The following is a 24,850-nucleotide window of genomic DNA, read 5'->3' on the forward strand; positions in this document are numbered from 1 at the left end:
GTTTAATGTATTATTTAAGCTTTAGAAGTGTTTCTTTTACATATGAGGGTGTCCTTGTATTTGGGGCATAGATTTTCCTTCTCTGTACCTGTATGGAGGCACAGGAATAATTGAGACATGGTTCGCACAGCAATATCAGAAGGGAATCTCAGGGTTTATTCAAATCCTGAAGATCACCAGGGTTTATTATCCAAACACCTTTTACCCCCTAAGGTAAACTAAGGGGGAAGTTCATTAGTGTAGTAGGCCACGTTCCTGCCCAGCTCCTGGCCACCGGCTAGCTTTACCCAAAATAATTACATGGAAACTGTATTCATTTAAACACTGCTTGGCCCATTAGTTCCAGCCTCTTATTGGCTAACTCTCACATCTTGATTAACCCATTTCTAATAATCTGTGTGGCTTACCAGGTGGTGGCTTACCAGGAAAGATTCTAGCCTACATCCATCTCGGGTGGAAGAATCATGGTACCTGCCTCACTGCCTTCTTCCTCCCAGCTGTTCAGTCTACTCCACCTATCTAAATCCTGCCCTATCAAAAAGCCAAGGCAGTTTCTTTATTAACCAATGAAAGTAACACATAGACAGATGACCCTTCTGTCATCTGTTTCCGGGGTAGCAGGACTAAAGTCACATCTGTAGCTCTGTCACTAGCTTGGAACTGACACCTCTTCTCAGAGGATGTACATAATTACAAAGAAAGGAACAGCATATCCTAAGCTCAGAATACAGCCTTCTGAAGATGCTTTTAGCATCTCTGTTGCTATTGTGACTTGAGAGACTGGCTGCTGATACAATGCAGAAATATGTGGCCTGTATAATATTACGCACAATTCACTCTGTCTTAGTAATTTTAAGTTAAAAAACCTGTGCTTCTGCAACAGAACAGAAGATCATGCCTTCCTTGGATAAAGACCTCTTTCTTTATATAAAATTATCCATCACTGGATAATCAGGCATATTTATGCCCATTTCCAGTCTTAGGTTTTTTAGGAAGAAGAGGTTTTAAACCCATCATTGACTGCTGATCTCTGAAAGAGATTATTGGAGAGAGATATTTTTGGACCCTGTGTCCTGTCAGGATAAATTATAATGCTTTATGAATAATCATGCTCCCAAAGGCTATAGTCTCCTATTTAAAGGAGAAGAGAATCGCCTGAGTTGAAAATGTTTCTTCTGCTAGTTTAGAGCACCTCTTAAATCTTTTACATTGTATCAAAATCTAAAATTCTTTGACATATGCATTAACTCCCAACATTTACAGGGTGTGTCAAACTTTTCTCAGCAGTTACAAACATAATCAGGTCAATACCATTATTCTCAGCATTATTGGTCAACACCAACTTTTCTCAACATCAAATTGTACCATTGCGAGTACAATGACATTGATGTCATCAAATACCAGTTCCGGTCTCTGAGCAACCGTTAAATCCTTAGGCTGCCTCCTTTCTTAACTGTAGAGGGGTTTCAGTCAGTTCTTATTCTGAGTCTTTCTTTCCCTGAGGGGAAAGCTTAGGTCTTTGTTCTCAGGTCCAATATTTTAACCAAAATGAGTTCTGTGTCCCAGAGACTAAAACAATCAAATGTTTTAGCCTGCATCTCAGCTCCAAAGCAAAGGATTTAAACCTTAGAAAGTTGTAGTCATCATAGTCACCCCAGCAGGGTCTCCTTGTCTGGAATCTCTGGAGGGAGGCAGAATGGCACCCTGCAGTGCAGAGTGGAGGCAGTGAGAGTTCCTTTCTGTGGGGGCTGGGAAGGCTTCCTTATTTTGTCTTTCTGCTGGGCCATTATCAGCTGTGATGTCTTCAGTTCTGGTATTCCTTTGCTGAATGCACTGAACCAGTCACTCTGGAAGCCATCTGGCTTGATCTTCATCCTGAGAAAAAACACAGACATGCCCTCGACCCCAAATTAATATAGGATCTGGCCCTCTCCATATTGCAGTGCAAGGGTTTCTCCACCTTGCTTTAGAAAAGGTGGTCTTTGTACTATTATGCCACAATCTGTCCACTGCTGATCACTCATGGACATCCATATTTAAAGAATTTAGTGTAAACAGTGCATGGTTTAAGGCATTATGTGTCATCTGAGGACATAATTCTCCCGCTTCTATCTTTTGAAGTTGTGTTTTCAAGGAGCTGTGTGCACGCTCCACAATTCCTTGCCCTTGAGGATTATAAGGAATACTGGTTTTATGTACGATATTCCATTGGGCACAAAATTTTTGAAATGCTCTGATAACATATCCAGACCCATTGTTCGCCTTTATTACTTTTGGGGTTCCCATGCATGAAAAGCATTTCAAGCAATGAGTTATTACATGCTTGGCAGCTTCCCCAGTTTGTACAGTGGCCATCATGAATATTGAATATCTCAATTTTCCAAATTCAGTAACATCCATTTGCCATATATAATTAGGAAGCAGTTCTCAGGGATTTACTCCCAAATGAGGCATAGGTAAATATTGTGGACATCTCTCACATTGCTTAACAATTTGGCGAGCAGCTTCCCTGGTCAATTTAAATTGCTTCCTTAAACTTAAACTGTTTTGATGCTGCAAAGCATGTGACTGCTGAGCAAGTTCAATCTGAGATAGAGCAATTAATTTTGTAAGTTCATCAGCTAAAGCATTACCTTCAGTTAATGGGTCAGGAAGATTTGAATGTGCTCTGATTTGTCCCACAAAACATGGTAACTTTCTATGTTGTATGGCCTCCTGAATCTGCTGGAACAATATCTTAACTTGTTTATTGCTAGTCCCCATATAAGGGACGGTTTCCAATATTTGCAAAGTGTTATAAATACACCAGCTGTCAGTATATAGATTAAAAGGTTCATTTGCAAAACCTTTAAACACTAAAGCTATAGCTCACAGCTCAATTATTTGAGCTGAAGCTGGTTCTGTCTGCATGGCATGTCCTTTACCATTAACCACATATGCAGCCCTCCCATTAGAAGAGCCATCAGTGAAAATTAACAAAGTATCCTTTATGGGATCTTTTGCCACCATTTTAGGTAAAATGAATGAATACAGTTATGAAAACTGCAGTAAATGGTCAGTTTGGGAAAAAATTATTACCTACCTGAAATTGAGCAAACACAATTGCCCAAGAATCACTATTTGGAATAAACCATTCAATTTACTGCTTAGTGTAAGGAACATTAATTATAGCTGGTTCCTTGCCAAAATATTTCCTAGATTCTATCCTGCTCTTTTGTGCTAAACATGCTACTGCTTCAAAATAAGGATTTAATACTTTAACTGGTGATACAGGAAGGTTCAGCCATAGAAGTGCTCCATTTTGCCATAAAACTGTTGTAGGAGCTAGTTTTGAAGGTAAAATACATGCCTGCCTTGTTTGGCTGTAATCAATATAACGTCCCTGCTGTTCTTGTATAGCCTGTTCTATCTGTGAGAGAATCTGTCTGGCAGCTTCTTAAAGCTGCCTTCTGGAATTTGGATAGCTATCTCCTTTAAAGATTTCACTTAGAGGCTTAAGGTCTCCTATAGGAAACCTTAGATAAGGCCTCAGTCATTGTATATTTTCTAAAAACCTTTGAAAGTCATTGAAAGTCTTTAAATCATCCTTCCTAATTTCTAATTTCTGAGGCTTAATTTCTTTGGGGTATAACATATGACCTAAATATTGAAAAGGTGGGTGCCTCTGTACTTTCTCAGGAGCAATAATTAGCCCTGCTTGGCTTAGGCTCTGTTGTAATAATCCATATGTCTCTAGCAAAATATCCTCATCTCTATGAGCAAGCAGGATATCGTCCATATAATGGATAATATAAACCTGTGGATATTGATCTCTAACCCTCTGTATAGCCTGAACTATGAACTTCTGGCATAAGGTGACACTGTTTTGCCATGCCCTGAGGTAAGATATTTCATTGATATCTCTTCATTGGCTCTCTAAAATTAACTGAGGGAATACTAAAAGCAAATCTTTGGCACTCTTGTGGTGCCAAAGGGATAGTATAAAAACAACCTTTTAAGTCTAAAATAATTTTATGGGTGCCCTTTGGTATTGCTGTAGGAGATGGCAGCCCTGGCCATAATGCTCCCATTGGCTGCATGGTTGCATTGACCTCTCTTAAATCCTAAATCAATCTCCACTTTCCTGATTTCTTTTTAATAACAAAAATTTGAGAATTCCATGGTGAATTAGATGGTGAAATGTGCCAATTATCCAGTTGTTCCTGCACTAACTGCTGGTCAGCTCATAATTTTTCTTGTGTTAGAGGCCACTGATTCACCCATACAGGTTCATCACTTTTCCTTACTATTGGGTCTGCATGGAGTGCAGGTATTTCAGTGTCCTTTCCTAAAATACCCCAATCCTGCTCTAGGAGGTCTACCGTCTGGTATGATAGGATCAATCTTTCCCTTATTATTCTTGCCTAGACTTTGATTAGGTAATAATCCTTGTTGAAACATCTGATTAGTAACAGCTGTGCTGGGGGAATATATATAACCCATTCTGGACATAATATCTCGGCCCCATAAAGTCACGGGTAAATAAGGAATAATATATGGCTGAAAAGTTCCTTCATGGCCGTTGCCATCTTTCCAATGTAGTTCATTACTGCTCTGTTCAGGATTTCTAGTCTGACCAATTCTTTGTAGCTGTGTAATAGTCTCTGTTTTTGGCCACTTAGAAGGCCATTGGGTGGTGGTTATAACTAAAATATCCACACCAGTATCTAGAAGACCACAAAATCTTTTTCCATTTATAACCGAAGTGAGTTCTGGTCTCTGAGGACCTATGGCTTGTATCCAATATGCATCAGATGAACCAAATCCATCCTTTCCTCTCTTTTCTTTCTTGCTTTAATTATTAGTTTGCGCAGCAGGAAGTAAAATTAATTGTGCAAGCCTCTGACCTGCTTTTACTACAGAAACTCCACTTGGTGACTGAGTCATCACCTATGGGTGGTGTGCAATGCTCCCCTCAGGTTCTGATGCGGCAATTGTGGTCTGGAAACTAAAATCAAGGGTCATTATCACCCCCAACACATTCAAGGGTGGAGTTTTCAACGGCTCTCATGCCCATTTAAAATTTCACACTTGACTCAGTGATTGAAAGCACTTGCTGCTCTTGCAGAGGACCTGGGTACCATTCCCAGTACCCACATGGTGACTAGGCATCTGTATTTCCAGTTCTAGGTCATCCGATACCCTCTTCTACCTCCACAGCACAACGTGTGATGCACAGACATAATGTGCAGGTAAAACACCCATACACATAAAGTAAAAAATAATTCTTAAATTTAAACTTAGAATCATACATGAGAGGTGTAAGCTAAATTCTAGCTGTTTTACAGTCAATGTAAACCTGAATAATTTTTCCAATCTTTCAGTGAATAAATGGCATAGAAAGACAGTAAGAAATTAGAGTCACCTGAGGGACTAGCTCAGCAGGGAAGCGCTGCTTAGACTCTGCAAGATCCTGCATTCCAACCCCCAGGAACAAAATTACAAAGACACTGTAAATGAGAACAGAAATCTAAAGATAAGTTGAACATGAGGGGCTGGGAAGATGTCTCAGTAAGTAAGAGCACCTGCTGCAAACCCTGATGACCTGAGTTCAATTCCCCAGAACCCACATAGGTCCTTCAAGCTGCACTCTAACTTCCAGACACATAAATAAACAAAGCATCAAATAAACAAGTCTTTTTAAAATGTGAACTATGCTCTTTCTCTGACTCCATTTGTTAAACAAAGGACAATTGCTATTTCCAATACAAACAAATTCCTATTGCTAGCTCCAGATGCACGCGTGTGTACATGCATGTGTGTATGCATGTGTGTAGAATTGCAAATTTTCCTTCATAAAATCATAAAACAAAGTTGGCTTCCTTCTGGTATATTTATACTTGGATATGTCTTTCCAGTATTTTTATGTGTGTGTGTGTGTGTGTGTGTGTGTGTGTGTGTGTGAGAGAGAGAGAGAGAGAGAGAGAGAGAGAGAGAGAGAGAGAGGAGGAGGGGGAGGAAGAGGAGGAGAATGAAGAGGAGGAGGAGGAGGAGGAGGAGGGAAAGAGAGGGGAGGGGAAGGAAGGAGAGGAGAGAAAGACTTGGTGGGGAATCTCCTTCAGCCAATGACCTTTAAGAGGCTGGACCAGGTTGGGGCATGGCTTTTTGGGTACCCAGAGAAAACCACCTACCCACTCAGCTAGCTCTCTCTCTCTCTCTCTCTCTCTCTCTCTCTCTCTCTCTCTCTCTCTCTCTCTCTCTCTCTCTCTCTCTCTCTCTCTTTTCTCTGTGCTTTACACCTTGAAGGTTGGATCTCCCGTTCCTGTTCTGTGAATTTTTCCCTTACAATAAAGAGTAATCTTGGAATACTCTTTTGGAGTTATCTTGGGATTATTTGACTCGTGCTTGTCCCCCACCTCTGCTTTTACGCATTCGGCTTCCTAGACTGCCTTGTTTGGTTGTTTCTTTTGTCTCAACTATGGCAAGGTTTTATTCTATTGTAAAGAATCCCTGGACACCAAACCACCCCTTGGAGGTAAGATGTGGGGCACAAGTTCTATGGCCTCATTCACTGACCACAGCCAATAATGACTCCATCAGGGACCCAAGCATTCCCCTTTTCCACTCCAGCCCTAGTGGCACCTGGTGAGAACTGGGACTGTAGAAGGAATAAAGTGGGGGAGCATTATGGAACCCGAAACTTTGCTCTGTGGGTGCTAGAGTGGCAGACACAGTCTCCAACTCCCCCCACTGGCCCGTCCTTGTCCCACCTGCCACAGCCCTTCAGCTGCAATGAGTTGTTGCAGGGAGCTGCTTGTTCATCCAGACCACCCAGAACCAAAATAACCACACAGAAACTGTATTAATTAAAACACTGCTTGTCCCACTAGCTCTAACTTCTTATTGGTTAACTCTTACATCTTAACCCATTTCCATTAATCTGTGTATCACCACCACGTGGCAGTGGCTTACCAGCTAAAGTTCTGGCATCCATCTCTGGTGGCGGCTCCATGACTTTTCTGAATCTGCCCATCTTTCTCCCAGCATTCAGTTCCATCTTCCTCTCCTACCTAAGTTCTATTCTATCACAGGCCAAGGCAGTTTCTTTATTTATTAACCAAGAAAACCAACACAGGAAGGACCTCCCACACCAAGTAAGTAGCCTGCAGGCAGAAGGCATGGGCAACATAGACCCATGGACATGTATAAATCAGAATGGGGGGGGGGGGAGCAGAGCAGGGAGTGGCAACTAAACTAAAGGCAGTGAGGGCAAGGGAAGGGACTGGAGATGCAATGCTGCACCCCTTCACATAAGCTTTATACAGGCACTGTGGGACCTCTATTCCCAGAGACAGAAATCACAACAGAAGTGGTATGTAAATTTATAAAAGGGCCAGTCTCTCTAGGGGCTGATCCCAGATGGCTAATGCTACTGGTAGACCTTCCCCCAGCAGGACATGCCAGAGTCACCATCTTCCGACTCAGAGAGGTCTGCCGGACTCTCAGGATAATGGTGAGCGAACAGCGCAAAGCCCACCAGTATTCACCATGCACACTTTGCAGCTGGCCTTGCAAACGTGGCACTGAACTGGGTTGGGCCACATGTAGGGAACAATGCGACCAGGGATCCTGATGCCTGAAGAGCAGCAACCATCGCCCTTCAGGAATGACCCGCAGGGGAATGGATAAGTGTTCAAAATGCATTTGGTCAAGAGCATAGGGTTTTTTTTTTTTTTAATCCACTAAAGAGAAGAAAACACACCAATGGCTGATTTTTGAAAAAAAAAAAGAAGAAATGAAACTAAGAACCTCCCTTGTCGCCTCTCAGGTTAAGAACGGGGTAAAATGTTGGCTTATACAAGCCACTGTAGCATGTAGCCTGAAAAAAATAACTTTTTGTTAAAACAAGAAAAACCAAGAAGATCTTGAATACTCTTGGTCCTTCAAGGAGCTTGGATTTGTCAGCCAAAAGAAGTAAACTCGGGTCCAAACATACATCTTTTAAAGCAGTCAGACTGGCCTTGCCATCAGCAGAATGGGATGTCCTGGGACAGAGACGAGTCTCCCCGGCCCACCAGCCATGTGTCTGAGAGCGGAGGCCAGTGGTCATTTCCACAGCTCACGTATGCAAAGCTGAAGCCACTCCCAGAAGTCTGACCACAAGCGGCCATGCTGTGGTTCCTGGCCCACAGGCCAGCAAGGGCATTCAGCCACTGCTTAGCCTGCTTCTCTAGACACAGGTGACATCTGTGGGTTCTTGAGGGTGGGTGGCAGGCGAGGGAACACACACACACACACACACACACCAGGCCTGCTTTTTCCTCTTGCTGGCGTCATCGAGACACAGGTTCATCATTTGTATCAGATAAGCTACAGTGACAGTCACTGAGCCACTGGTGCCCTAGAGGCAGTGCATCAAGACACCACACTTTATAGAGCCCAGTGAAGTTGAGGGGCTCGGGGAAGAACAGGGAGAGGCGAGGCTCGGGCTCCAGCGGGTCTGGCTCCAGGTAAATTTGACACCGTGCTTAAAAGCATTGGGTAGGTTGGGTTTCGACACTGAGGGCATAGTTGATAATATAAATACCTTCTAGGTTGGTAGGGTTCAAGGCACAGCCAAAGTAGAGGTAGGCCAGGATCCAGACGGGAAGGCTCTCTGGCTAGATGTCATAGTGCTGCCAGGTGTCTCAGTCTGACTGCTGGGCAGCTCTGGGTCTGCCTTGACATTGAAGTGGTCAGAACTGATGCATAGCCCCAACCTTACCCGTATCCCAGGACCAGGACAGAAGTGTGTTGTATGGTGAGGTACTCAGGGAGAGCAAGGTGTCCATATCAAAGCCTCACAACGCCAAGTGTTCTGTCTGGAATTACCTTGGGGGAGTAGACCTGAAAGCCTTGCTTGACAGGTCAAGGATGGAAACCTGAGAACCAGGCACGGAGGTCGCCAGACAGCAGGTGGTGAAGCACTTGTTGTCTGTCTGGTTGGGAGTGATGGGGCAGATGGGCAGGTTGTCCTTGCATAAGGCCAGTGATGGCCAGATTGTCATCCTAATGTGTAACAACCTCCTGGCCAGCAATCCAGCAGCCTGTCTGCACCCTTTCAGGGCTTGGTCCAACTCCAGCCATAGCCCTTCCTCTATACCTGCGCTGGATCCAGATCCCACATCTGACTCCTGGCTTCAGTGGCCCCAGCCCAACCTCCCCTCACCTGCCTCCTGCTGAGCCCCAAACCCCCGAAACCGTTTCTCAAGTCAGAAATTTTAGCTGGTTTAATTTTTGTTTTTGGAGACATAGTTTCATATGTCACCCAGACTGGTCTCAAACTTTCTATATAATCCAAGATGGTCTCCTACTCATTACTCCCTCTCACCCTCCCAAGTCCTGGGATTCCGGGTACGTGTCACCATGCTCATCTGACAGTTTCAGTGGTCTCATGGTGAGGGGGGAGGAGGAGCCAGAGCCCAAAACTGCTATAAGAAAGGAAAATTATAAGATTCTTGTGAAGCCAGTGAGATTCTCGGTGAGCATCGCCCAGGACAAAAGGGAAATGAAGAATCCTATAAGTGTAATTTCATACATTTTAAGCTGCTTTAGTGATCATAGTTATTACAAACCTTGAATATCATTTAACACACTTCTCAAGGGTGTCAAGATGTCCTTTTTGTGAGAAACCATTTTACTCAGACTTTACAAATATCCCTCCAGGTGTAGTGCAGCAGCCTACTCCAGTAAGTGCAACACTAAGAAGACAAAAACCGGATGATCACTTCAAATATGATGGTGCAGAAGATGAAGAGGAGGTAGAAGAAAACGGAAACAGTGCAATTAAGGCTTTGCTTCAGTGCCTAGGAAGCTCCAGCGGTCCTGAAACCCCGCTCCCTCTCCTACTCAGCTCAGAAAGCTACAGTGGCTATTGCAAGATGAAGTTCAAGCTTGAGCTGGAAAAAAACTGTCATCAGCATGGAAGCCTTGCATGGCTAATCAGCAAACAGTAAGGTTCTTTGGCTCAAACACAGCAGCCCAGCCGCTTCCCTCCCAGAGCACAGCTGGTTCTGTTGCTCTCCAGCGCCCCCTGCTGGTCATTAGCGGGGCTCGGTTTATTCTGGGATCCACCAATTCCGTAGGTGGGTGGGGTGAGGAGATCTCAGGTCAGGTGGCGGAAGGGGGGGTGTCACTGTGCACCCGACTTCAGCGGCTCCACCCGCAGCCACAGCCCGCCCTCCGCGCGCAGGATCAGCTCCGGCTTCCGGCGCGGCTCCTTGTCGTCGGGCAGGAGGCGGAAGCGCAGCAGTGTCAGCGCCACCGCCACTTTCATCTCGCTCATGGCGAAAGTCTGTCCTATGCAGTTCCTGCGGAAGGGCGGGTGGGAGACTCGTATGCACCGGGACCCAACCAGGCACCATCAGACCCAACCTGACCCGGTCCTGGCGGCGCCCGGTCAGCCCTTCGCCTTCCATCCCTAGGCTCTGCCGACTTACTCGCACGCCCTGAGCCGAGGCGGGGAAGAAGACCCAGAACTCAGCCACCCCAACTCGTATGCCCACTGACAGTCCCAGACTCTGGCCCATCCAGCCTCACCTGGGCCCCGCGGAGAAGGGAATAAAAGCCAGAGGTGACCTCTTCTGAGGGTTTTCTGGGTCAAAGCGGAAGGGGTCGTAGATCTGGGGAGAGGCAAGATTAGTCTTCTAGGTTGTCTCTGAACACAGCCAGCCAACCCCAGAAAAGGCAGACATGGAAAGAGGAGTGACAGCTTGTTTCCAGGTTAAGGCAGAACCCCTCCCCATGTCCCAGAGATGCCTGGAGGATCCCCCACCTCAGGGTTGGGCCAGATTGAAGGATTGTGATGAATACCAAAGATGCTGATGACACAGATGGTCCCTGTTGGGCAGGAACATCCAGTCAGTATCAGGTCTGAGCTGCCCCTAGGGACCATCACCATAACCAGGGGCCTCCCCTCTGCACCTCCCCTCAGCCTTGTCCCTGAGGCACCTTTGGGGATGACCCTGCCATCAGGTAGAGCAATATCCTGGGCGCAGCTGCGAAGAAGGTCTATGACCGGAGGATGCAGCCGCAGACTCTCTTTGATGCACATGGTCAGGAAGGGCAGCTGGGCCAGGTCATCCCTGAAGAAGCCACCACAGAATTATCCAGGGAGTAAAAACAAAGCCCTGTTCAACCTCACTGGCACACAGTTGCCATTCTTACCACTTCCCTGGCAACCTTAGTTCTGTAATAAATTATATTCCAGATGAAGTCAAGAAGTTCTCCGGTCCCTTTGTCTCTAGCTATTAAAAACAACCATGAACTGATAGCTCCCATTCCATTTCCCAAGTTCTGAGGTCACAGGAGTCAACTGAGATCCAGATCAAAGATTAAGCCCCTCCCCCATCACAAAAACATCAGAAAAAAACCCTGAAATATTTTCAGTTAAAGCATAAACTTCCAAATTGATCCTTAAACCATTTGATAAACTTGCAATGCAAAAGCTTTCAGATTTTTATACTATGACCTGAATGTGGTGATCCTCAAGAAAGTGAAGGGTGGAAGATCAGGAATAAATAAATGGCAACCTGGGCAATAGGAGACCTTACATCAGAAATGATTTATATAACGAAATAACAAAAACAGAAATACAGATCCTTAAAGGCCATAAGGTTATTTAAATGAAAATTTGTACTCCCTGGGAAAGTGGTGATGGGATAAACGACCCTTTACTATAAAGGTATCAGGTTCTCTCTCTCTCTCTCTCCTCTCCTCTCTCTCTCTCCTCTCTCTCTCTCTCTCTCATCTCTCTCTCTCTCTCTCTCTCTCTCAATTTTTTGAGACAGAATTTCTAGGTGTAGACCTGACTGTCTTGGAATTTGCTTATAGACCAGACTAGCCTTGAACTCAGAGATCTGCCTGCCTCTGCCTCCCAAATGCTGGGATTAAAGTCATATGCCACCAACACCACCCAGCTGGTCCTTTTATATTATTTTTTAGTACTATCCAATAAACCTTTAGCTGTTTTTTTTGTCTTTTTTAAATGCATTTTTGCATTTTCAGATATGTATGTAATGTATATTGATCATATTTGTCCTGACAGGGCTCTCTCGTCCCCTCCCTCTCCCACTGCCTACCCTTTACCTTCCTAACCAAGTTTTTTTTGTTTGGGACCTGAAGAAGTAGTTAAAGCTGCTTGCATGAACGGGGGGGGGGGGATTTGTATTTTAGAACCTAAAAATTCTTTCCCAGGACTGGATTTTACAGAGCCTTGCATGATAGGCAAGTGTCCACCACTAACTGCATCTGTTCTCAACAATGTTATTCCAGTTAGAAGAGCTAAACTTAATGCAGAGTCAAGCAATTTAAAAATAAAAGATTGAGCCAACTTACCAGTCACTAAAACCTATTACAAAACTGTAGTTATAAAAATGAAAATAAGTTTTTAAAAACTAAAGTTACTAAGGAGACCTGTGGACTATAGAGTTAAGGTGGGCACAAGACAGTCAACACACTACTGGGAAATGGGCAGGCAGTTTGGAGGAAGATGTTAAGAAAACTGGCATTAAGCAAACTAAAAGAATTAAATGCAGCCAGCCGAAGAATCCCAGGACTAGAGTAGAGGAGGCAGGAGGACCAGAGGTCAAAGTTAGCCTCAGCTACAGAGTAAGCTGGAGGTTGTCATTACCTCAGCAAGCAGAGTCTCAATAGATAGATAGATAGATGATAGATAGATAGATAGATAGATAGATAGATGATAGACAGACAGACAGACAGACAGACAGACAGACAGATAGATGATAGATAGACAGACAGATAGACAGACAGACAGATAGACAGACAGATAGATGCTTTCAATGCTTGCATATCATGGTTGCCCATACCTTTAAATCCAGCACTTGGAAGACAGGCAGGCAAATCTTTATGAGTTTGAGACCAGCCTGATTCACACAGTGAGCTCCAGGCCAGCCAAGGCAACACAGTGTAACCCTATCTAAAAAAAAAAAATTCTCAGCCCCTCCAAACACAGGATAGAGTCTCTCAAATACATCAGGAATACTAAAACTATAAGTTAGGGAGCACGTCTATTGCCCCAAAGACTTGTCATCTCTTCATGGTGAGAATATTGAAAATTCTTTTTTCCTCTTGTTATTTTCAATGAACAAAATGTTACTGAAAAGTAGACCAAGATACAGGATGGGATTTCACAAGGATTGAAAAAGAAGTGTCCCATTGATTGCTGTAGAAAAGGGGGCAAGGAGGATGGTAAGGGGAGGGGATGGGGGATGAGAACTTGAGAGAATGGGATGGTGGGGGGAGAAGGATGGAGTGGGAGAGCAATGAAAGAGAGATCTTGATAGAGAGAAGCACTATGGGGTGAGGGGGAAACCTGGTGCTAGGGAAACTTCCAAGAATCCACAAGGATGACCCCAGCTAAGACTCCTACCAATAGTGGAGAGGGAACTGGCCTTCCCCTGTAATCACATTGGTAAATATCCCAACTAGCATCATAGAGCCTTCATCCAGTAACTGATGGAAACAGATGCAGAGATCCACAACCAAACATAAGGCCAAGCTCTGGAAATCCAATCTAAGAGAGGGAGGAGGGAATATATGAGCAAGGGAGGTCAAGGTCATGATGGAAAAATCTACAGAGACAGCTGAACCAAGCTCATGAAAACTCACGAACTCTAGACCGACAGCTGTGGAGCCTCCATGGGATGAAACTAGCCCCTCCATTATGTGGTAGGCAGTGGTGAAGCTTGGACTATCTGAGGGTCCTGGCATTAGGACCAGGATCTATCCCTGGTCCATGAGTTAGCTCATTTCCAATGGTGGGATGTCATGCTTAGCCTTAATGCAGTGGGGAGGGGCTTGGTCCTGCCCCAACTTAATGTGTCAGACTTTGTTGACTCCCCATCGGAGCCCTTACCCGTTGGGATGAGTAGACAGAGGGTGGGCTGGAAGAGAGGAAAGGGAGGTGGGAGGAAGAACTGTGATTAGAATGTAAAATAAAGGGGGAAAATTAAAAGAAAAAAAGAGGTGTCCAGGAACTACAAACAGAAGAACGGTACAACAGCCAAAGCAAATTCATGAGACAGGAGGAAGAGACTCAAGAAAAACAAATTGGGTTTGAAAGTGGCCATAATGAACCCTACTATGCTGTGTGTAATGTAACCAACTAAATGAAGAGACACCCAAACTGGGCATGCAATCCCTAATACAAAGCTGTTAGGATACCGTGAGTCAGCCTTGACTGGATAAGCAGACCCTATATCAAAATCTCAGAAGTAGCACCATGCTACAGTAACAGCACCAGAGACAACACGGACCGGAGCTCACCATTCAATCTCCTCGGGTTCTCTGTCCCTCAACAGCTCCTGCACCTCCTGCCGGCAGCGCTCCTGGTATTCTGGGTGCCTTGCCAGGTTATACAGGATCCAGGAGAGCCCACTGGCTGTGGTGTCATGGCCTGAAGAGTAGACAGACAGGCAAGCTTGGGTCTCTGGCCTTTTCCTGCACAATGGAGTAAAATACCCATAATGAGGTCCCCAGAGAATGATGGGGAAGGGATACGTGGACACAATGGAAGGATTTCAGATTCCCCACAATACCTACTTGGGATTGACAGACCTCTACCTCCTCTGGAGTCTCACACAGGGACCCTCACCTCCAAACATGAAGGTGTCAGCCTCTGCCCGGATGTCCTCATCAGACAGCTCCTTTCCATGTTCGTCCTAATGACAAAATAAGATCCTCAATTCATACCATATCTGAGGTAATAAGAGACAGGTTTTGATACCCACTGTGCACACAGGATGCCTCCTCTCTCCTCTCTGGAGCCTGCGTCCATTTCATCCTTGGTGTTCTGTCCCCATCAGAAGAGGTACCTCTAAAATATATCCCTGTCATGTACCTAATTTTCATCAGCACCATTTGTAACTCCCTAGTACCATGCTGGTCAAGTCCAGCATCTTCAGTCTATACACTAAACATTAATGTTCCTATAACCCAGATCCCATATAAGCCCACATGGCCACAGATCCCACATAAACCCACCTTGGCCAGCAAGAGCACATCAATGAAGTCCAAAGTCTTGGACTTAGCCTTGGACTTCAGGAACTCATCAACACTTTGGCTGGAGAGGGTGCGGCGTCTCTCCCTGATGACAGCATCTGTAAAGTCGTGCACCAGGTCACAGGCCTTGCGGAAGCGCTGCCCATCAGCAGTGAGGTAGTACAGGAAGTCCACAAATAGGAAGAGCTGCTGGGACCTTTTTACTATGAGGGAGCTGAGCTCCAAGATGGCAGCAATGTATTCACTAGGAGACCTGCAGTTCAGGCCAGAGAGAAAGCAACTTAGCACACACAAAAACAAAACCAGAGAAGCTCCAGCCAGAGTCCCAGGTCCAGGATCCATCCTGAAAAGAGCATCCACAAAGCACAAATTCTGTTTCCTGTTCCCCACGAGTAGCTCCCTGACCCAGGTTTCCAGGGCATAAATGGACATTATTTCCTCTTCTCATTCACTCAGCATCTGCCCCTCCTCTTCTCCCTTGGCTTCTTGCGACTCTGCCCAGGCTCAGACCCTCCTCTCCTGGTTCCTTGCATCCTGTATCTCCATGAATCTCCTTTGTTGATTAGATTGCCCAAGCTCACTGTAACTAGGACTCCCCTCTGTACAGACACCTTCTCTTATGACCTGGGAAACTCAGGATGGAGTTCACACCCTTCTGGCTAGTCAATGCCTTCAACATAGCTGGAAATGGTGATGCCTGACTGTGATCCCAACACATAGGAGGTAGATGCAGGAGGATCAGAAGCACAAGTCCAATTTCATCTATTTAGTGAGCTCCAGGCCAGACTAACTACAGATTGGGAAGAGCTCAAGAAAAAAAAAGAGAGGGAAGGGAAGGGAAGGAGAAAAATGTGTTGCTGTCTAATGCTCTGCAGTGGTTAACTTTGAGAATCTACATTACACTGAGCTGCACCAAAGATTAATAAAGCATATTCCTGTGTATGTCAGAGATGGCGTTTAGTCTCTAGATCAAATTAAATGAGTGTTTAAAACCCACACTGAACATGGACAGCTTCTTCCCACTGAATGGAGTCACATGGATAACAAGGGAAGAAGGAAGAAGCTTGCTGGCACAGACATGTTCTCTCTGCACTTCTCTGCCAGGATGGTGGGAACCTACCATTCCCCACCACGATGGACTGAAACCACAGAATAAACTACATCTTTCCCTCTTAGCTTGTTTCATTTGCGATATTTTACCACGAAACTGTTAACCCGCCCTTGAGTATCCTGTCAAAGATGCCTCCTTCTGAACGGCCTCTTTCACCCACTACCTGCCCACACCTCCTTGCCTTTATGCACACCTCCCCAGAAGAGCAACTCATCCTCTTCTTTTCTGTCCTTCACTGCCCCCTTTGACCCAATTCCTGCAGAGTCTCTTCTACTCCCTCTACGCAGCCCTCCATCTCCAAACTGCTTCTTCGGTACCTGCCCCATGTTCCAAGGCTGGCACAAGGACTCACTCTTGACAGTTGCTGTCAAAGCCAAAGAGGCATTTCTGCAGACTGTCCAACGTCATGAGACTGATGTTCTCAAACATTTCCAGTCGTGCGCTGCCCTCCAAGGCTAGGTGCTTCCACTTGTCCTGACCAGAGGAGGAAACAGACATGGGGTTAAGCCTTTGATCCTTGAGTCCCTTCCCAGCCCTAAACACTAGAACAGACACCTGACCCCAGAGAAGAACGACTCTGGTAGGAGCAAAAGACAGTACAGGCAAAGCCCTTGGTTCACCCGAGTCTAATGCTACCTTCTTTGTGCTCTCGGTCTGCTTGCTGTCTCCTCCTAGGTCCTGTTTGCCAAGTCTTCAGCCACAATTAAGGTGCAGGATTGATTACCCAGTTAACTATAGAAGTGCTTGCTCTGCCATTCACGCTTGCTTACTTTTTGCAAACTTGGAGAACACTGACCTCTCCTACCTTTGGCTTCATCATCCATAATATAACAGTCATAAACACTTCTGCCTCACAGTAATATGGAAATTATATCATTCAACATAAACGGTAGACCTGATGTAATATTCTATGTGCAGAAGGCTTTCAATAAGCGTCAACTGTGGTTACCATCCTCAATAGCATATAGTTGGCTACAGAAATGGCCCCAGTTTTCTCTAAGTCCTCCGTTCTCAGACTTCGGAATGTGTCCATATAAAGTTTCTGCTTTCACCCTTTTTGAACCAGCATTTTCCATGCTTGAAAACCCAGAGCGAACTCAGCTCTACCCAATAACCTTTAGTTTCATTTTTAAATGAGTTTTGATCATAATCTTGACCCCTGCCCAACCAACTTCTCCCAGAAGGACCTAAGTTTTTTGAAACAAGGTCTTGTTGTTAATGTAGTCTGGACTGACCTGAAATTCACAATCTTTCTTCCTCAGTCTCCCCAGGCTGGGACTGAGAAGTGTATCATCATGGCCATCTTAGGGACAACACAATCTAAACTAGTATTCTACAGAGAAAGAGCTACATTGATAGTCAATGCTTTCGAGATGATTGACTCTCCAGGGCTTCTGCAAAGGAGAGCAGATTCTCCTTTCCATGTAGGCGCCCCATCTACATGGAAAGAACATGACTCCAAGGTGCCCTTCTGATCACCCTTAAGTTCAGATTATTATCCTCATTTTAAAAATGGGGAAACTGAGGTTTGGTGAGAAAAACTGATGTCCCCAAGTCCATGCAGCAGAATCACACCTTTAGACTACATCTGGCTGAAGTCACTCCCTGTTCTGCAATGTTCCTTGTGAGACCCTGAGTTTGAGAACTCACGTGCATAATGTTCACACTCTTATTAAAATTCTTCATATAGGGCTTCAGGATGTCAAAGTGGAAGGCAGGTGTCAGCAGGCGGCGATGGCGGCTCCACTTGTCACCTGAACTCAGGAAGAGCCCATCCCCTGGAAGGGAAATTATGGCAGTGGGCAAAGGTGGAAGCTTCCTCTGATGCCCAAGGTGTCCCCTGACCCTCACCTTGAGGTACTCACCCAGCCAGGGCTTCAGGAAGCCTAAGAAAGTCATGTCCTTGGGAGCCACCATAGCTGCCATGAAGAAAGACAATCAGGCCATGGAGAGGGTAAAAGGTGAACTTTGGGAGAGGGTGGGGACTCCCAGCCCCAGGATTACCCACTTCCCCTCCAAACACAGGAAGGTGGGAAGGGAACAGGGAAAAAGAAAGCAGGGAAGAGGAAGGAGGTGAGACAAGACCAGACAAGACTGTAGCAGCAGAAAGAACAAAGGTCATCCTGGCAGGGAACAACATGCCCCCAGCATGCCTTCACATGGCTGCTACATGGTCCACTCTCTCTTCCATATCTGAGCTCAGCACAGCACTCTACAGGCCTTTGCAAAGACCTGGGACACACCGTCATTGGCAGCTCTCTGACATGGCCTGACACATCCTGGTATGTATGACAGGGGCACATGTTATTCCAACCTGTCATAGACACAACACACATGATATTCCCTGGCATGACACAACACAGGTGTGTAAAAGTCTGGCATGATCTAATTGTGTCCTTCATATAATCCCAGATTGGCATTGAAATATGGTCCCTTTTGAGTCCCAAATCTGACCAAGAAATGTCCCAGACTCCTCTAGTTCTCTCCTCTATGCCACACTAAGCATTAAGCTTTCAAAATTAAGGGTGCCTCTATTCTCAGAGCCAAGTGCCAACTGGGAAGAAGTTGCCTCTGCCTTCTCCAGTCATCAAGCAGCCCCAGGACCAACCAGACACAGCTAACCCATCTGGACTCCAGTGGGCATTCCCTGCAGTACTTGGCATACCATCTCTGTCCCAAATCATCTCCAGTTTGGGGGGTCTTTTTTACAAAGGTGGCTGGGACAGCCAAGACTCATTAAACCGGGAGGTGGGGAGGAGTTCATGTCCTGTTATGTGCCTCCCCCAACCTCAGCTGTTCACCTAGAAGGCACCCATCTTGCAAGAATGCTGTTTATGTCATTGGGGACACAAGAAAAGTAAAAAAAAATTATGTTCTGCACCATACAGAACCATTTGTACTCCATATTGTGAAAGGAATCTGCATACACACATTGTAAATAGTGCAATGTTGCAAGGAACCACTTGTTTGTCCCGGCTGCCCAGAGCTGAAATAATCATACAGAAACTGTGTTAATTAAATCACTGCTTGGCCCATTAGCTCTAGCTTCTTATTGGCTAACTCTTACATCTTAATTTAACCCATTTCTATTAATCTGTGTATCACTTGGGGTCATGACCTACCAGCAAAGTTTCAGCACGTCTATCTCCAGCAGCGGATCCATGGCGTCTCTCTCTCTCAGCCTACCTTCTTCCAGAATTCAGTCCACTTGTCCCTGCCTACCTAAGTTCTGCCCTATCACAGGCCAAGGCAGTTTCTTTATTCATTAACCAATAAAAGCAACACATAGACAAAAGGACCTCCCACACCAATGCAAGATGGACACATTGCTAATAGTTTGAAGTTCAGAGGTAAGTATGGAGAATAGCAAAAAGAATAGAGACCCACATCACAGAGCCTCATCAAACTCAGAGTCTTTAGGAACGTTCAAGCCAGCAACACAGAGAAATGATAATGAGGGAGAAACACAGAATATGACAAGGAAAGAGACTTTGGATCTCGGAGGCAAGACTAATCATGGAGCCAGAAGGTTGGGACTGGGGTCTGGAAGTTCTGTCTGCTTTTGCTGCACGCACAGGAGACACAGTCATGTTTAAGGCTGTTGACTCACTATCTTCTCAGGACACAGACTTGGTAAATAACATGCAATTTAAAGATTCAGTCACTGGAGAGATGGCTCAATGTTTGTGAGCACTTGTTCCTGCAGAAGACCTGGGTTTAGTTCTCAGTACCCACATGACAGCTCACAATCACCTGTAACTCTGCTTACAAAGATCTCACACCCTCTTATGGCCTCTGAGGGTACTGCATGGTATACACACATGCATGCTGGCAAATAATCACACATATAAAATAAAAACAGGGCCGGGCCGCGGTGGTACACGCCTTTAATCCCAGCACTCGAGAGACAGAGGCAGGCAGATCTCTGTGAGTTCAAGGCCAGCCTGGTCTACAAGAGCTAGTCCAGGACAGGCTCCAAAACTATAGAGAAACCCTGTCTCGAAAAACCAATAAATAACGAAATAAATAAAATAAAATAAAAACAAAGGCCTGGCACAATCATGCACAGCTTTAATACCAGGACCCAAGGGACAGAAGCAGATGAGTCTCTGTGAGTTCAAGGCCATCCTGATCTACAAAGTGAATTCCAGACTACTTAAGGCTATACAGTGCCTCAAATAAACTAAATAAATGCCTCAAAAAATCATTTTTAAGAGACTCCAGATCCCGGGGACTTACTGACCAGGCAGTGTAACTCAACAGGTGAGCTCCAGGGCAATGAGAGATCCCGCCTCAATAAGGTATGAGAGGTCCCAAGGATAGCAGTTCAGGTTACTTGCTGTCCTCCACATTCATGCACACACACACGCACCCACAGGCACATGCATAAACATATACACACAAAAAGATTCATCAAAGAGAGTTTTGTTTTTCCTGTTCTAGGCTGCAACCTATGACTCTGCCCATGATAGACAAGTGTTCTACTGCTGAGCACATACATCCTCAGCCAATACATTCACTTTCCTCGCTCAGATCATACTTAGGGCTGAACTTCCCGCTCTCACAGCTCAAGCAGATCTCAGCAGCAGGACCTTATCCGAATTCACTCAGCTGCAGAAACATGGCCACCGTCGGGAACAGCCCCATCTGCTGCTCAGCCTGGTCAATCCAAGGATAGAAAGGACTTGGACAAGAGACAAAGAAAAGGCCAAGTGTTGGGATCCTAAAAGGGATACCTGAGGCATGGAGCAGGGGGGCAACAAATGCAGGGTCAACAAGTCTCAGCACAGGGATGACGGGTCCCAGCCAACAGAGTTGGACATCTCGGAAGGTCTGGCCCATTTCAGTCACCAACTGCATGCCTTCCTCATTGTTCTTAATCTGGGGAGGGAAAAAGTTGAGGCAATTCAGGCAGAGTGTTTCAGATGTTCCCACCCTCTGCCCACCATGCAGCACCTCTCACCCTGCTACTTGGGTCATTCATCTATATCTCTTGATGAGTTAATCTGTGTTCAACTATGAGCGTCCCTTCCTGTGTCCTGCATCTGTCTACACACCTCTCTGATGTACCACTCTCATCTCTTTTTTGTGACCTAGATATAGATAATTGGTAGATCAGTGGACAGATAGATACATTCATATACACATATTTTGAATAGTAGTGACAGAGGTATGAACTAATTCATAGAGGGATTGGAGGAGATAGATAGATGATCGATAGATAGATAGATGATAGATTCATAGAGGATTGAAGGAGATAGATAATAGAGAGAGAGATAGACAGACAGACAGACTGCTGATAGCTATGAGCACTGCCTGCTCTTCCAAGGGTCCTGAGTTCAATTCCCAGAAACCACATGGTGGCTCACAACCATCTGTAATGGGGTCTGGTGCCCTCTTCTGGCCTGCAGGTATACACACAGACAGAATATTGTATACATAATAAATAAATAAATATTTAAAAAAATTTTAAAAAAGAAAATACATAGACAGATACATGATAGATAACATAGATACGTGGAGAGGTATGATAGACAAATGACTAGAGAAGTGGGTCTAAATACATATGTGTGTGTGTGTATGTGTGTGTGTTTATCTCTTTACCATAATTCTGATTCCTTTGTCTTTCTCTTCATTTCCTTCATCTAATCACTCCTTCTCCTCTCTCTCTCTCTCTCTCTCTCTCTCTCTCTCTCTCTCTCTCTCTCTCTCTCTCTCTCTCTCTCTCTCTCTCTCTCCTCTCTCTCCTCTTCCCTCCCTCATCCCTTCAACCCTCCCGTCCAGTTAATTTTGTGCCACACACTTCCCTCACTTGTCCCTAACCCCAGCAGAGCCCACTGACACCCCTCTAGGCAGGCATCTCTCTAGATTTGCAGCAAAGGATCATGAAGGTTCCCAAATCTTGGTTCCCAGATCAGGAGAGATGTGAACTTGGAAGTCATCTAAAGGGTGAACTGATGGTCAGCTCCTGAGCTGGACCCTGACGTAAGGAAGCAGCTTTAAGTAAGACAGGGGAGGGAAGATGGGAGAGGGTGGCAGGGGAATCATGTGGAAAAATCAGGGGAAGGAGGACCCAGCAGCAGACAAAGGAGTCTCAGGAAGCTCAGGGGAGACCAGTGAGGACATCAGCCTGCACCCAAACAGTAACTTCTGAGAAAGAAGAAGAAGCCAGTACACCAGAGAGCCATGATGAAATGAATGAGACAGAGCCAGGACCCAGGGATCTAGAGATCACAAGGGTGACAGAGAAGAGAGGCAGACCAGAAAGGGACAACCAATGAAGAGTACTCTTTGTCCATAAGAAGATGGCAGAGTAAGCAGGCTGGAGGTTTAGTGCAGAAAGAGCCGTATTGGAGGTACATGGATATGAGCTGACATATCATCTGACTGGACAGCATCACTGTGGATAACCCATCGAAGATGGGAGTTTGCGGTCATCAAAAGCAACAATTTTGGCCGGGCGGCGGTGGCGCACGCCTTTAATCCCAACACTCGGGAGGCAGAGGCAGGCGGATCTCTGTGAGTTCGAGGCCAGCCTGGTCTACAAGAGCTAGTTCCAGGACAGGCTCCAAAGCTACAGAGAAACCCTGTCTCGAAAAACCAAAAAAAAAAAAAAAGCAACAATTTTCCAAATGTCTAAAGGAAATTGAATTGTCAAGAACCTCAGACTGTGGCTCTTGATGGCAATCTGAATGAGGTGGAGATGAAGGGGGATTGTCAGGAAGCTAATAAGTTAGAATGTACAAGGATGGAGATGCTGAGGGGACATTGGATGACAGGGTAAATGAGACTATTGAATGAAAGTGGGCTCTGGAGAGAGACAGCAGTACTTGGACAAACATTATTGGACGGGATAACTATAGTATGAGTGAAAGCGAAATCCAATCTGTGGTTCTGCAAGAGAGAGCCAGTGCAGCATGGACCAAGGGGACCCAGGGGTCAGGGGAGGTGCTGAGTAGGAACTCCCCATCCCCGGGATGTGTAGCCATTACGAATGAGGTCAGAAGGAAAATTGGGCGTGCTGCATTGTGGTTCTGGAATAAAGCAGTCGCCTCACATGCACAGACTCCAAGTGCTTCAGATAATCGCTAATGCATCTTCAGGACAGTGGGCAAGATGAGAAAGGAGAGTGGCCAAAGAGTTGTGGGGTAAGAGAAACTATAATCTCTCTTCTACCCCCGAAGAGCCCCTGTAGGTGGAGGTAAGACATCACGGCTGATTCCAACAGGGCAAACAGCAACCCAGAGAGTCACAAATAGTGATCTGAAATCAAGAGACACAGGCCAAGCAGGGCAAGACCTTGAACATACTGCAGAAAGGCCTCAAATCTAACAATGAGAACGGAATACACCAGGGATGTCCTTGCTCTGCGCTGCCCACCATGGGAGCTGCTGAATGTGACGAGCATCCAAGACTGAGAGGAAACCTCAGTCCTGGTGAGAATGTGATCCACACTGGAGCTGGTACACAGCTGTGACAGAAAGGCAAATGGATGTGGTGAGCAAACAGGGGCTCACTTTGCCTCTGTGGCTTCCCGCTGCCTCAGACCGCTCCTGACCTCTCCTGACTTCTAGGGAGCACATCCACCCAAAGCCCCAGTCCTATCTGCTACTATACTCACCAGGCCCAGGTGACCCAAAAACCAATTCCTTCTAGGGGACTCAGGGAAACATCTGAGGCGGGAGCAGTTCTCACAGAATGAGTAGGTCCAGGCAAGAATTCTGGCCACAAGCCAGGAAGCCGCTCCAAGCAACAGAAGATGCCATGGAGAGGCCAACACGGAGGTCGGGTCCAGCCCAGAGACACTCAGCTCCAGCATCCTGCAAAGCAGATCAACACAGGGGGAGATTATAGGGCTCAGGAGAAAGACTGGGTAACTCCAGAATTACTGAGCAAGGGAGCAGACTGTGCGCTTGAAGCATAGCAAGGAAGGACGGGGAGATCCACAGCCACCCAGGGAAAGAGAGTAAGTGTGAGAGAGAAGGACCAGGAGGGAAAGAGATACAGAGACAAGCGCTGTTTAGAGTCTGAAATAGCTCGGCTTCAAGCGGGTGAAACTGGTCTCAGGCAGTTAGTTACCCAGAACCCAGGGTCGCTGACTCCAAGGAGACACCCCAATGCTGTTAAGCCGTTCCTGATCAGCGGCAGGACCCTCTTTTGCCTCACACCCCAGGATTGTACCGTATTTCAGGGGCAGCCTGTACCTCAACACTTTCCCACTTCTGTGAAAAGCATTTATCCTCTGCTTCCTAACAGCAGGAAACTGTGTAGGAGGCTGGGCTGCATCTGGGCTGAACCAATCACTTGCAAGCTCAACCACTTCCTTCCTGCCTGGGCAGCAAGCCAAAACTAGCTGAGCAAGGTCAGCGTGGAGTGCAGCAGAACTCAACCTGTCAGACGCACGCAAGGGGACCTTTTGGCTGCAGTTCTTCTGAGTCAAGGCCAAAGGTGACTCTGGGCCATCGACTTTACAGCCACCCCTGCCCTTCCAAGCCCAATGGTCTACAGATTAAACCATGAAGGCGGAAGTACAGCTGCCAAGAAACCTGGTTCAAGATAAGACAGTTCCAGAGCATCTCTCCCCAGATTCTCTGCACAAGTGGCTGGTGGGAATACAGCATACAGAACTTCTCACTGCAGAACTGCAGGACTGGCTCTGCAATGCACAGCCTGGCAGAGTTAAGACCAATCCTCCTGCAG

General features: G+C 45.9%; 1 protein-coding gene across 2 annotated transcripts; it reads right to left on the reverse strand.

Annotated features, from left to right (window-relative positions):
* Nucleotides 1–9,553: 9,553 nt before the first annotated feature.
* LOC119807011 (cytochrome P450 4F5) lies at nucleotides 9,554–24,452 on the reverse strand. 2 transcript variants are annotated; one of them, XM_038319146.2, is made up of 13 exons: nucleotides 24,355–24,452; nucleotides 23,772–23,970; nucleotides 20,887–21,031; nucleotides 18,016–18,069; nucleotides 17,801–17,928; nucleotides 16,503–16,624; nucleotides 15,022–15,292; nucleotides 14,633–14,699; nucleotides 14,305–14,434; nucleotides 10,969–11,102; nucleotides 10,793–10,857; nucleotides 10,558–10,640; nucleotides 9,554–10,328 (listed from the first exon to the last, which is right to left on the reverse strand). In XM_038319146.2, exons 2-13 carry the CDS (start codon nucleotides 23,967–23,969, stop codon nucleotides 10,151–10,153), a joined length of 1,575 nt encoding a protein of 524 aa, XP_038175074.1. In that variant the 5' UTR covers nucleotide 23,970; nucleotides 24,355–24,452; the 3' UTR covers nucleotides 9,554–10,150. The 2 variants fall into 2 exon arrangements, with proteins under 2 accessions (XP_038175074.1, XP_038175075.1); XM_038319147.2 differs by having other exon boundaries at nucleotides 24,230–24,370.
* Between the last annotated feature and the right edge of the window lie 398 nt (nucleotides 24,453–24,850).

Source organism: Arvicola amphibius, chromosome 2 (assembly GCF_903992535.2).
Source record: "Arvicola amphibius chromosome 2, mArvAmp1.2, whole genome shotgun sequence".
In the NCBI taxonomy this organism is placed as follows: Eukaryota; Metazoa; Chordata; class Mammalia; order Rodentia; family Cricetidae; genus Arvicola; species Arvicola amphibius.